The sequence below is a fragment of the Sitophilus oryzae genome, unplaced genomic scaffold (assembly GCF_002938485.1).
Source record: "Sitophilus oryzae breed Bouriz unplaced genomic scaffold, Soryzae_2.0 scaffold_637_pilon_pilon, whole genome shotgun sequence".
Lineage (NCBI taxonomy): Eukaryota > Metazoa > Arthropoda > Insecta > Coleoptera > Curculionidae > Sitophilus > Sitophilus oryzae.
Genome location: NW_022147237.1, coordinates 72,126 through 87,464, shown reverse-complemented (window position 1 = coordinate 87,464; position 15,339 = coordinate 72,126). Strand labels below are relative to the sequence as shown.

Below are 15,339 nucleotides of genomic sequence, written 5' to 3'. Positions count from 1 at the left end.
AAACTGTATCTATTAGGGTTGTAAGCTAATTTTCCTGATAGATTTCGTATATTTGTCTCAAAATTAAAAAAAAATAAGTTAGGTTAACCAAGTAAACTATAATTTTAAAATTAAAACTAGGAAATAAAAAAGGGGTTTTGCCATATTTCGAAGTATCGTGGTCACTTTCAACAGTAAACTAATCTTCGTTGATGAATTTCGATTGCCGATATCTCAAAACTTTGCAGATTTGTCGAAGTTAAATTCACCTAGTTATTTCTTAATAGAGCATGATATATTCCATTTCTAATTCATACATCATCAGCCATCACCAAGTTAATCGAAATCAATGTATTGGTTTCCTCATGGTTGAATATAGTAATATTTGACGACGAATATTTTTAACTCTAACCTCAAAATATCGCAAATCGGCATGAAAAATAACTTTTAGCACACGACGTACTACGTCGCCTCAAACAACGTCGCCAACGTTGGCGACGTTGTAGCGACCCTAAAAACATCCACCATTTTGAAGAAATTTGGGTTTTTAGGCCGTCGTTTAAAGCCTAAACCACTACATTAAACGGCTCTACGGGGAGGAGCTATTCAGATTGTACCAACGCCTGGACAAGACAGGGAAGCAAAAAGCTCAATTGCTATCATCGCTTGCTTTTCTGTGACGCTGCCGAGACCAAAACGTAATACCAGGATTTCTCAAAATGAAGAGGGTATTATTATCTACTCAGGCAAATCACCTTTACTCCAGGATGGAGAAAAACTTTCTTCGTGAGAGGATTCATACATCTAGAAGAGACTTAGCAACAGTAGACAGGGAACTGCTCGATCTATTTTATACCCTTTCGGCTAATATGAAAACTGTAGGCTGGGACAAGATTGACGGCATAACATTCCAAAATATGCAAAATGAATTGGAAAGAACATCAGCTCGCCAGATATACCCTGACCAAGATCAAATATGAAAAACTCCAACCAAAACCCAAGCGAGAATATAGGACATCTCTTGATCCTGCTCGAACCGTGGTGAATCTCTCAGATAGGACTCTCACAACACCAGGAGTAACATTATTAGCTAAGGGAGGAAACTTTGCCATAACACCAAAAGTGGTTCCAGTGGAAGACATTATTGCCGGAACAGAAGCTGCCATACGTAACCTTCCTAAATAAAACAAAGAAAAGAAGTTTTAAAACAAGTTTTGAAACAGCCAACACATTGAGAAGTGCTACGATTCTACAACCAAAAGTCGGCAACACAAACTCTTATGTGAAGGACTCAACACATTTCGTTCAAAAGTTAAAAGACCTTCTAGTTTTAAACTAGAACCATCCGACATCATGGTAAGCTTCGATGTGGTATCCCTATTCACGAGAGTACCCCTAGGCGAGTCAATGGATCTAATTAAGGAATCATTTCCACCCGACATCGCGGAGCTTTTCCGAGTGTGCCTGACTGGTATTATTACGAACAAACAGCTCAATAATTCCTAATTTCTTTATGGAAAGATTTGAAGAAAAAGCGCTAGTCATCAGTTCTGAAGCCCGCAGTATGGTTTCGTTATGTGGACGATACATTTGTTGTTTTGAAACATGGACGAGACAGCCTAGATGACTTCCTTCATCACCTTAATACACAGAGCCCGAGCATAAAATTTACCATGGAAACCGAAGAAAACAACTAACTGGCCTTTCTCGATGTGCTTGTCAAGAGAAATGGAAATAATTTGGATCACACGGTGTATCGCAAACCCACTCATTGTAATGAAGTCCGTATATTTTTTTATTTAACCGGTTAAATGCTAGGCGTGAACATATAACAAACACGGCATGATAGCGCGGCGTGAAAGTACTTCGCTGGTACACCGAAGGGCCCGGGTTCGATCCTGCCTTGGGACCTAACATTTTTATTTTTTTTATCATTAATAGTCTCATGGTAAATGTTTAAATATTTGTTTTTTTGATCACCAGGACGGATAGCGTTTGTGGATTTATGAACCATACTGTATATAAGTAGAATTTGATATGTTCATTTGTTTTGAAGGATTATGGTAACAAATAATTCTTAGACAAGCTTAGTATGGTTTATTTTTATTTTTAGAACTGTTATGATAGTCTAAAACTGAAAAATACTTTTAATATTAAAAATTATTTGCTGATAAAATTGTGTTAAATATTTCGTCGATTTGCATGGAGACGTTGAAGTTTTTATTGTTGGTACAAACAGCAAATGGTTTTTTGTAGGATCGACGGGCAGAAACCGTTTTTTTTTACTGTAAGGAATCTTGATGGGAGGTAGGACGATGGTAACCGAACGTGGTTCGTGGTTCCGACGGGAAAGATTATATAAGCGACGAGAGCGCGAAAACGGGGTTCTTCTTCCTGTTGAGACTAAGTACCGGTGATCTTTACTGAGTAAACCTCGCGAGTTTAAGTCAATTCTAATTTTTTATCAGCGCTGCTGCAAGAAACCGAATTCTTGAGTTTTAAAGTAAAAGTACCGTATGTCCGTTTTTGATTTTAAATAAGTATAAATCGTGGTCGCAGAGATTTGATTTAAAATAAGTCTAAACCGTATTTCTGATTTATGAGTATAGATAGTTAAAAACCGAGCATTTAAGTTTTTTTATACCTGACCGTGAATAGACAACCAGACCGTTTCGTTTTGATCCGACGCCGATTTTCTTAAGTTTTCTTTATACCTGACCGTGAATAATTAGTGTGCCTGGATTCCGGGCTGCTGTAGGCGATTCAGAAAACCAGACCGTTTCGTTTGATCCGACGCCGATTTACTTAAAAAAAAGAGGTAATCACATTCTTTCTTTTTTTTTGTAACCGCCAGATACCCCATCAGAGTTCTAGTAATCACAAATTTTAGTTTCAGCACAGTAGAGTTTTTTATTTGATTTTTATGGTGTAAAATTCCTTTACGGAGGAGGAGTTAATTAAGGTTCCTCTTTTGTTTACCATAATAATAATATTTCTTATATATCTGATTTATTTAAAGATGCATGTGAATATGTATTGCTAGTATTTTTCTATTTTATTTATTTGAAGATATTGAATTTAAATAATATGAACTTAATTATGTGCTGTTGTAATTAACTGATTTAATTTCTCTGTGTTAGATTTTGCGATATTTCATGATTTAGTATTTTCTTCATATGTTGTTTATTTGAAGATATTGGATTCATAATTAATTTAATTTATTAATTAATTACTTAAGTATTTGCTATTGTAATTAACTGATTTAATTTCTCTGTGTTAGATTTTGCGATATTTCATGTTTTAGTATTTTCTTCATATTTTATTTATTTGAAGATATTGGATTCATAATTAATTTATTTAAATAAACCTCATTATGGAATATATTCGACTTTAACTGGCTTTTACCCCATTTCCCTGGATTCTCCACTGTAGAAAAGCTACCCGTATTGGCCGAGGTGGTCTCTCAAACACTTTAAACTTTGGGGATGGCGCCCGAGAACAAAAAGACAGACTGTTAGGCGTTAGTAATAGCTCTCAAGGAAAAAAGGCTGTTACATCATACAGACCGGTACTTGCACAAACTGTCAAATCACCATCCAAGCCAAAAACAGTGGATTATCGGAACACTAGCAAATAGAGCAAAACGCATTTGTGCTAAGGATCACATACAAGAGGAACTAATGGGTATAATGAGAAAGAAATAAAGGCGGCGTTAGCACCTAGGCAGAGGAGACTTGACGTCAATGAACAGAATAACCTCGTTAATAAGGCCTTCCTTCCATATGTCTCCCAGGTCACCGATAGGATTGGAAAAGTTCTCAGGAAACACAACTTCAAAACAATATACAAACCTACCCGGAAAATAAAGGACTGCTTGAGACCAGCCAAAGATAAAAGGGTACCATTATCCTCTGCAGGGATCTACCGTATACCTTGTTCCTGCGATAGCGTATACATTGGAACTACCAAACGTTCAGTAGGAACGAGACTTACGGAACACAAGAGAAGCTGCAGGTTATGGCAAACAGACAAGTCGGCCGTAGCAGAACATGCTCTAAGATATGGTGACCACAAAATCCACTTCGAAGTCACCCAAGTCATTGCCACAACATCTGGATATCATCCTCGTCTGGTCAGGGAAGCTGTTGAAATTCACAAACATCCAAATAATTTCAACAGGAAGGAAGAAACTCTCTACCTAAACAGAATTTGGCATCCAGCTATATCTAGGACCAAGGTAGCGGTACAGAGAAGTAGACCAGTTCCGGAAGAACCACCACCGGAACAAGCCACGCCCCTTCCGCCGACGCATAAATACGCGCTACGCCGACGCGGAGGCATCAGTCATCAGTCTAGTGTGAGCAATCGGAGCAAACACACCTCTGAGGATGCTAGCCACTCGTGCTAGCGAAACGTTAGGAAGCAATTCTAACCGACGACGGCCTAAAAACCCGAAAAACCAAATTTCTTCAAACGATGGCCGCGAAAGCCTAAACCACTACATCCACCACTTTGGTGCAAATATGGGTCGCTTAGACGTCGCTTCGACGTTGTTCGGCAACGTTGGGTTTCTCCTGGCGACGTGATTACGTTGAACAACGTAATTTTGCTACTTGGGCCTTTTACATGCCATTCTGCTTTCTCGAAATTCTAAAGCTTTCCAATAGTATTTTTTTAATCTAAATATTTATTGACCTATAGACAGTGAAAAAGCTAGATTTGGGTAATATGTCGGGAAAATTTTGGTATTATACTTTTAAAATGTTTTAGGACTAATAATTGCCACGGATATTGTGAAAGGTTGATACTATAGGACTTGCTATATAAATTGATATTTTATTTAAAATCGCTTATTTTTAAAAAATGTGAAGTTTTACATAAAACAATACAAATGCTTTAAAAAAAACATAGATTATTTTATCCATCAGTGTCAATCGCTTTCTTGAATTGGTATTTGAGTCTATGACCAGCAACTTGCAAGTCCGAAATCGCCAGAACTTCACTAACTAGACTTAAATTGGCGATTGATACCATTCTTATTTAGTACAAATGTATTTATTCTCAAAGAAAGCGCTCTTTTCAGATCGAACACCTCGGCTTTGTCATTGAGCAAAATTTTTTGTATGACGCAAATGTGTTTGTGTTCCGGTTATTAGCGAGAAATAAAACAACCAAAATAATCGTCTTTTTTACAAACTAAATTAGTTTTATCCAGAGCTCTGTCCAAGTAGATTTTGAACAGTGAAGGAGATAAGCAGCATCGTCTTAATGCTTTTGTTGTGTTGACATCCTCATTTTTTATCTTAATTCTAACAGAGTTATTTTTATAGTAGGTCTGTTTAGCCCAAATCAATATTGGATTATTATATTAGTATTTGTAACAAAAATATACAAGAAGCAACTAATGAATGTGTACAGATACTGATATCAATTTTTGTACTGATATCAATTTTGATAGAACAATAATAGTAAACAAAACACTGTTTTAAAACGTTGAGATGATAAGTGGCTATCTGCTAAATTTTGCATGGTATGAATATAAATAGTTTTACAATAAATGTTAAAATATATAAAAATAAAAAATAGAGTTGTATAAGCCATATAAAAGAATACACCTTTGAAATTAAAAGAAATCACTCAGCAAATCATTCAGCACACACACAACTTATAATTTTTAATCAACGATTATATATAGTTATATTACCTTTTGATAACTTGCTATCTACAATATATGATACAGATGCAGCTCCAGCACTCTCTCCAAATATTGTTACTTTATTTGAATCTCCACCAAAGCGTTTAATATTGGTTTGAACCCATTTAAGCGCTAGTAGCTGGTCTTTTAATCCCCAATTTCCTGTTGCTGCGTTGTCTTCAGTACTATTCAAATTTTTAAAGTAACTATAAGCTTGAAATATCAAATGAAAGATAAGAGTGTTTATTGTACCTTAGAAATCCAAATACACCCAGCCTGTAATTAAATGAGACAAAAATTATGTCTTCGTCAAGGAGATAATCAGGTCCCCCGTTTCGGTAAGCTGATGATCCACCAATAAATCCACCACCATATATCCAAACCATAACAGGAAGAGTGGCGTTGAGCTATAAAAAATAATTTATATTTTTTTTGGGAATTGTTGAATAATGTTGATATAATAGAAAATAACAATAATTTTATATTTAACCCTCCTGTACTCGCGTGGATCATTTTAATACCCCATACGAAATTTTATTTAGTTTCTCTTATCTTTTATTTAGTGCATGTAGATATGTGATCAATCGTGCCGAAGCCGCTTCTAAGGCCTGGTTGTTTTCGTGATTATGCAGCATCTAGCGTATTCGGTTGTGTATTGTTTTTGTAACTGTCTTGTATGTTACCGGTAGCAGGGTTATTGGTCTATGGTTTCTAATGTCTTATTTGCCGCCTTTCTTATGAATCAGAATTATGTAGGCGCTATTACAGTCTTGCGGTATATGTTTTCTGCTTAGACAGCTGGTGTATATATTTTTACTAGGATTTTCCTACCCGGCGCGGTACTTAAGTACTTAATTCAGCTGTTATTCCGTCGACTCCAGCTGCTTTTCCATTTTTCATATCTTGAAGCGTCTTTTCTATATCTCCCAGAACTCCTGGGGCGTCGTCTTGTATTACGTACAGTCTTTCTTCTTCATGTTAGTTTTTTGGAGCTTTATATAGGTCGCTATAGAATTTTGTTACCGGGAGTATTTTTTCGTTTTTGTCTGTTATTATGATGTTGTGTGTTCATGCGATTAGCAGCTTCTTTCCGATTATGAGGGATTTCTTAGCGTTCCTATAGTTTGTTCTGTGTTCGATTGCAGTTTGCTTAAGTTTTCCATTGTAGTTTTTGATATCTTCTGCAATCATCTTTCTTATTGTGTTAAATAATTCTGTGTATTATATTCTATGTATGCTGCTTTCGATTTTCATTTCTCCTCTTTTCTTGAGAAGTGCTTTTGCCTCATAAGTCAGTTTATTATTTTTGTTATGCCGCTGGGGCCCCCTATTTCATTTGTACCGTTTTTTAGTGTCCATGAACTCTTGTGTGTTTGTTGCTTCTTCAGGCAGCCTACTGTCCGGCAGCTGCTCCTATTCACTGGTTCTTTCTTTTAATATGTTAGCGTTTACCCTGTTTGTTGTATTTACCAGTTTGTTTTTTGTATCACTTGCAAGCAATATTTCTCTGACAGTTGTAGTGTTAGGCTTGCCACTTTATCTGTGTGTGTGAAATACCTGTTATGTTCACCACTCTGTCCTTCCATTCCTTTTTGATAAAAGAAATTAGTAGATATTATACCTTTAAGTAGAACGATTGAAGTTTCCCGATTGAAGTTCTGCACTCTTGGATGATTCCCAGGGACCACCTACTTTGGGGCCAATTGGGCTTACGGAGAATGAGGACATTGGTTTTGGTAATAAATAAAAATAAAAATTGTTTCAAAAAAATTAAGAATTTTAGAAATCAAATAGGGCGAGATTGAGTTTGTTGCCGCTGTTTATTAAGTACATCTTAAAAATATTCAACAATTATTAATAAATATGTTATTAAATAGTAAGCCAATTTTGAAAATGCAATCAAAAACTTTCTGCAATATATTTTTTTACCGATCGCAAGTGATTTCTTTGGTAATTCGTAAATGGCAAATATTTAGAAGATTCAATTAATTCTTGACAAATTTGGTAAAAGCTGCTTCTCTCTATTTTTCATCATTCTCGATTGAATATTACACGTGCAAAAAATATCCAAAATGGCAAATCAAGGTGTTATTTATATCCCAGAAGTCATGACGGGAAAACCTAGTTAGCTTCACGAAAAAAATATGTAAAATCCATCAAAAATGGCCTAACAAATGAGGCCAAAGCAGTTTTTCACTCCGAAAATTCAGTTTATTAGTATCTAGTTACAATTTACAAGTTGCATTATTACACATTATTACAAGTTGCATTCTGTATTATTACACAGAAAAAATAAACATATTATAGAGGGTCCGGCAATAGTGCGTCGGACATCTGTTACTACTACAATAAAAATATTGGAAATTTTGTTTAAGTGTAAACCTAAAGTATGTACGAGGATGTATTGCAGGAAAATATTTTAGCTTCTATAGGGTGGCTCAAAAAATGCGAGTGGATTAGGGTGATTTTTTTTAATTGGAACACCCTGTATATTATTCCATTTTAGTTTCCTCTCAGATCACTTTACATAACCCTAAGATTGTGTAAATATTTTCGGTAGTTTCGGAGATATGAATAAATAAATAAAAAAATATATACTTTTTAGCCTTACTTAAAAAAATACATTGGAAATACAAGAACTATAATAATACAGTATACTATTTTTTATTAGATGAAGAATTAAAAAATCACCATTTTTTGTATTCAAAGTATTTCAAAATTTTTAATGGTTTCTCAGACACGTGCACTATTATTTTCATATGGCTCTCTCAACGGTGGCTTTGATAAAATTTATTGTGGAAAATTCTATATGAAATATTTATTATTTTGAAGTGCTCAAAAATGCTATGCAAAAATATTCATTTCTTAATTCTGTATCTATTGAAAAAATAATTCAGGGTGGCGCACCTCATTCGTCTTGGTTGATTATATGAAAACGGAAAGGTGTAGAAAGAAAATATTTTATGGGTATATGTGGGAAGGCAATGTGCATAATTTAAAATTATTTTGAAAAATTGTGCTGAGTTTAAAGGTAGAGAAACAAACTTTACTGAAAATGTTATTGCTTCCTTAAATTTATACAGGGGTATCAAAATTACTGATCAATATTACGGATATATTTTACATAAAAACTTGTTATTTCAAATAAAACACCCTGTATTTTTTATAAGTCAAAGCAGATTCAAATGCTCTTTCAAACTATATTAGGGTTGCCTGTACTTATCTAGCTTAGATTTTGAATAAAGAGCAATTTTTCAATAAAATGGCAATCAAGAGGGCTAGTGTCGTCAAGACAAGTTTCTAGTTATAGTAGCTAATTTCAAAATCGAAATTAGTTTATAGCTGTATTTAAATTTATACTTTTATTTAATATACTTACAATAGTTTAATAAATAATATTTATTAAATATGTATTTATTATTCTATCAAGAAAAACGAAGAAGTTGTTCTTTGAATCATTTTACGTTGACTTGTAGATATATGGATTTTTTATAAAAGAGCCAATTACAGCAAATTCATTTTCTTCACTTCCAACGACAGGTTTCTGCCTAATAGATGTTTTATAAACCAGGAAAATTCTTATTTGGATATCTTTGAGCATAAGCCCTTGATGCCAAGAAGCAATTTTCCTCACAAAATAATATCACTAGTAACATATCTATTCATTCCGCCAGCAGATACTGCTTTATTTTTCTTGATAAAATAAATAATACTTACTTATTAAACTATTATAGGTAAATTTAAGAAAACTGTTATAATTTATAAATAATAATGTCCATAAACTAATGTCGACTTTGAAAATAGTTACTAACTGTCACTAGAAAATTGCCACAATGGCGACACCAGCCATCTTGATTGCAATTTTATTTAAAAATCGCTTTTTATTAAAAATCTGAGCTAGATAAGTATACGAAACCGTTATACAGTTTGAGAGGGCATTTGAATCAGCTTCGATTTATTTAAAAAAATACAGGGTGTTGCCTTTGAAATAACGAAGTTTTTATATAAAACATATCCTTAAAATAGATCAGCATCTTTTGATAGCCCTGTATAAATTTAAAGAACCAATACCATTTTTCAGTAAGTTTATTTCTCTCAGTTTAAAGGTTTAAACTCAGCATAAGAATTAATTCTGAAAAGTAACGTACAGGGTGTTTATAGTCTATTCTATTGTAGCATGAAAATTTAAATATCTTTAAATATCTCAAAAATTAAAGATTTTAAATATTTAACCCTTATAATAAATGCCTTTTTGTGCCCAAGGATACACAAAAATTAGATAAAATACCGGGTGTTCCATAAGAAAAAATATATCTTTGGTATGGATCTTAGTTCTGAAACAACCTGTATATTTCAAAATAATTTTAAATTGTGCAAATTGTCTCCCCACATATACCCATAAAATATTTTGTTTCTACATCTTTCGGTTTTTGTATAATTAACCGAGGTGAATGAGGTGCGCCACCCTGTATATATATATTTTTTATTTATTAATATCTCGGAAACTATCGAAATATATTTACTCGTATCTTAGGATTATGTAAAGTGGTCTGAAAGGAAGCCAATAATGCAATAATATACAGGATACAGGGCTTTCCATATTAAAAAAATCATCCCAATCCACTCATACTTTTTTGGGCCACCTTATAGAAGTTAAAATATTTTCCTCAAATACATCCTAGAACATACTTTATGTTTGCACTTTAACAAAATTTACAGTTTTTTTCTTCTAGGAGCTACAGATGCCCGACACACTCATGGCTGAACCCTGTATAACCCTGTATAAATACATAAAAATCTATTAATCTTTAAATGAAAAATGTATGGAGAAAATATCTTTATAATTTAAAGAAATACCATATAAGCAATATATCTAGATCTAAAAATAAACCTTTTTAATTTTTTAATGTGTTTCTGTTTTCAAAAGCGGTTACTACTCTGAAAACCGATTATTATTTGAGAACAATGTTTAGACAGCTATTCTTTATCCTCCATATAAAATGTTTCATCATAAATCGTAAATCGACTTGTATCCTCGCGAGCACGATATGCCACACACGGTGTTGGTTGCTTGCCGAGAAATCCTCGAGTATCGACAAAAATCCTCGAGACATACCGAGGATTTTAATACTCAAGTGACCGATTATTTTTCACTCAATGATCCCATCACTGGAAACTACCAACAGCCAAACTTTAAGACAGCTTATCACTTGCTTCTCTTAGATAGGATGGTTTTCAGTCTGAATGAATTTCTACTGGCATTTTAGGAGAGTGTGGCAGTTCTTACAGCCATACTTAAATACATACCAGTTGAGCAGGCCGGTTTCAGACCACAACGTAGCTGCACCGACCAAGAATTATCCATCATCATATACACGGAAGTCGGTTTTCAAAAAAAACAAAAGAACTCTGCAGTATTCATTGTTGTTTGGAGGAAGGGAATGAGCCACAAGGGTTGGTATTGGCGCCTTTGTTGTTTAGCCTATATATTGCAAATATTCCAAAAACTACATCAATATAGTTTGGCTTTGCTGACGACTGGGCACTAACCATCGATGGAAGAAGCCTCAGTAAAATCGATGAAAAAAGCCTCAGAAGCTATAACTGAGGATCTCGAAAGGGAATATTTTTTCAAAAATGGAGACTCTAATCTAACGCTTCGAAAACCGAAATGTCATGTTTCCATTTAAACAACAATATAGCCGAGAGGAAACTGATATCTACTTCGCTAACACATTAATTAATCAAAACGGAAACGATAGAATATGTAAGATGCGTACAACGTATGCATAGAATATGTAAAATGTCTAGATGTTTATTTGTGATTTTCTTATGTTTGTTATATATAATTTTTTTAATGTGTCGTAATTGATAATATACAGGGTGTACCAGATATAAATGCAAGTATTTAAAGGGTTCTCGATAAAAGAAACGTATGTTCTCTTTATCGTTTTTCAAATAAGTCCAAAATAACGGAGTTATTTTACTTTAAAAATTTCCAAAAAAAATGTTTTGCTAAAATTTTAAGAACCACTGGATCTTTTCTGGATTTTCTTTCTTGTAAATTTGATCTAATATCTATGTTGCCATATTATCAAGAAATTATATTTTTCTATTAAAAACTAAAAAAAATTTCCAAAGAATTTCGAATTTTCAATTTTTTTTCGCGAAAAAAACCTCATAGGCCTGTTTCTGTGGTTGAACTATACTTCCAGTTAAAATAGTTGCACTTATTTCTGGGACACCCTGTATAATATAAGTTCATATTTTTCAGTGTTAGGAGTTCATCCGTATTATTTTGTCTTTTTAAATATATTATAAATTATTGTTAGACTGACTTTGTTTATCTTTTTAATTTATATTTTCTGCTACTTTTTTCTGTGTCATGTTAATTAATTTATTGAAAATAGACATGTATACGTATTATTTTTTAAGTATAGCTTAGAAACTTTATATTTATATTTGTATTTTAATTAGAAACAAATTTCCACAAAGGAATCGCCTTAACTTCATTTTAAATCCCAAAAGATGCCAATAATACTAATCTATATAATATACAGGGTGTCGCAGAAGTAAGTGGAAGTATTTTAATTGGTAGTATAGTTTTACCCCAGAAACACGCCTGAGGTTTTTTTTGCGAAAAAAAAATTTTTGAATTTTGGTTTGGTTTGGAATTTTGAATTGAACTGTTTGAATTTTGAAAATGAAAATTGAATGATTTTGAATTTTTTTTTTAGTTTTTAGTTAAAAACATAATTTCTTGATAATATGGCAACATAGGTATTAGATTAAATTTACAAGAAAAAAAATCCAGGAAAGATCCAGTGGTTCTCAAAATTTTATAAAAAAATATTTTTTTTTCGTAAATTTTCAAAGTAACATAACTCCGTTATTTTGGACTTATTTGAAAAACGATAAAGAGAAAATATGTTTCTTTTATCGAGATCTACCACCCCTTAAAATACTTGCACTTATTTTTGGGACACCCTGTATAAAAACGATATGCACTCCCTGACTCATCACGATATCTCGAAAATTACACGGCAGATTGAGCTGAAAATTAGTATAGTCATAGTATATATATAAGAACGGATTTTGATCAAATCCCATACAAAGTATAGTTTTTTTTTTAATTTTTCGGAAAATTATGAAAAACTTTTTCTAGCCGCCATATAAAATTCCAAACAATTTTTTGATAGTTTGTTATTAACGTGGAGTAAGAAAACATTTCAATATTATTTTTACTGTACGATGTGTAATAAACTAATTCCAGTTCAATTAGATAGTTTAATAACGGCTTCTACTATGATAACGGTTAGGTCATAAAACGGTCATAAAAAATACATTTTTACAAATAAGTAGGTAAATACAAACGTAATTACTTAAATTTATAAAAATATCTAAAAAAATTATAAAAATGGCAAAACTAACAAATACCTACGTCAACAATTATTTTGATTGATGGTAAATATGGTTGATTTAAATTAAAAAAAAACATCGAAATCATTAATATCGAAATTAAAAAAAATATATTTCTTTTAATGAAGCGACCAGCAACCTTGAGGCCTTGCAATAACTCTTTTGTCGAGTTTAGCCATATTGTTACATTAATAACTTTAATATTGTAAAATAGAAACATTATAAGAGATGGGTTCCCATCAAATCCATCTTAATATTTATAGGATACGGGGACAGATAAAGAACCCAAAATGAAGTTGTTTCTTTGTAGGTATATTATTCAGATTTTTCACCATTATCACAGAATACGCTGAGCAAAATTGTAAAAGAATAGAAATAAATTGAAAAAATCAGAAGTTTACAGATAATGTTGTGTACGAAAACTAGAAAACTGAAACAAGAACTGCATTGTGTGTAAACTGTGTTGTATTGAACGTTCAAAAACATTCTAATGACCAGACGACCCGACCCAATAAATTGCAATAGAAAAATAAATTAGTTAGTATTCTGTAATATGGATACTTAAGCATCCACAAGTTCATCCGTATAAATTGCAGATTGTACAGGGTGTCCCATTTTAGTTGAAATCATACGGTATCTCCGTTATTAGGAAAGATAGGAGGATGCGGTTTGCACAAACCTGTGCCACTTTTTTGTCAAACGGAAGATGCTGTCAACAAAATTTTCATAGCCCTCTTCGTTTCTGAGCTACAGGGTCTTTTCGAAAATTTTGCAATTTGGGACAGATCTCGTATCTCCGTTATTATGGATGATATTGAGAAGGTGAAAACTAATTCTTGTAAAACGTTTTATTACGTAGAATACAGCGGCGTAGTCGATTTTTCAAAGAAAAAAATATTTTTGAAAATATGAACTAAAGTTGTATTTTTTCAAATGGAACACCCTGTATATTTATAAATCATATGATCGGCCTTGCTATGAGCTTCTCAAAAATATATATCACTCTATATTTATTTTCACTATTTACGGCAATATTTAAAATATATCATATTCTTATTAGTAGGCCGTGATAAATAACAAAAAATCAAAATGGTATTTACTAAAATAGTCGTACACTTATTAAAATTTTGTTTGGAATTTATATATTTTACTTTTGAACTGTTACCACTCAATCTCTGAATATATTTTTCTTTTTTTCTTAACGGAATTTATTATAACGGGATGGGGTTTGCAAATATCTAAAAGATTGCATTATTAGCTTGCTTTATTAAATAATTTTCCAGGTGTTCGACATTGTGGTAGTTGCCACGATATATTTCATATTTCAAAAATCCCCAAATCAGAAACCGAGAAAGGACAAATCGAGGACTCAGGGTGACCATCATATGGGTCCAATGGTTCCAACTATTTACTGATTTGAGAAATAATAATTTAACAAAATTCTAATATTTTCGTTGTAAGTTATGTTGTGAGTTGGAGTTCCATCTTGGCTGAAAGTATATTTCACTTAAATTAGCCAAAGGAATATTTAAAAGTTCCGATACGATTTACAAATAGCGGTAGAAAGTTAAGTTTTCCTAATATATAAAGAATTTATTAGTGACTCTCAAAATAAAACAAGAGACAGATAGGAGTATACTTTTAATAATTCTTTAGTTTCTTTTATTATCAATCATGGCCTACTAATATAAATATGAGCTTTTAATATATTTTTTTAAATATTGCAGTAAATATTGAAAATAAATATAGCGTGATATATATTTTTGAGAAGCTTATGGCAAGCCAGATCATATAATTTATAAATATACAGTGTATTCCAATTAAGAAAACATAACTTTAATTCATATCTTTAAAAATATTATTTTTGTAGAATAACAGACAACGTCACTGTATTATACGTAAAAAGTTCTACCATAAACAATTTTCACCTTTTCGATACCTTTGGCAATAACAGAGATATAGGGGGTAGCACAAATTGCAAAATTTTCAAAAAGACCCTGTAGCTCAGAAACGAAGAGGGCTGTGAAAATTTCGTTTACGGCATCTTTTGTTTGACAAAAAAGTGGCAAAGGTTTGTGCAAACCGCACCCTTCTATCTTCACGAATAACGGAGATACCGTATGATTTCAACCAAAATGGGACACCCTGTACAGGAATGAACTGAAGATGATCACAATACATATAATAGGAGACTACAATTTTATGAGCAAATTATGCATTTACTTGGCAATATTACGGTGAACCCA

At 32.6% G+C, this 15,339-nt stretch overlaps 1 protein-coding gene across 1 annotated transcript in view; it reads right to left on the bottom strand.

Annotated features, from left to right (window-relative positions):
- LOC115887814 (venom carboxylesterase-6-like) overlaps positions 1-15,339 on the bottom strand; it is a 59,744-nt gene that overhangs the window by 28,143 nt on the left and 16,262 nt on the right. Inside the window, exons 4-5 of the mRNA XM_030907325.1 lie at positions 5,927-6,081; positions 5,684-5,859 (exon numbers count right to left, since the gene is read on the bottom strand). Coding sequence (XP_030763185.1) covers positions 5,684-5,859; positions 5,927-6,081 — 331 coding nt within the window. The remainder of the gene's footprint in view (positions 1-5,683; positions 5,860-5,926; positions 6,082-15,339) is intronic.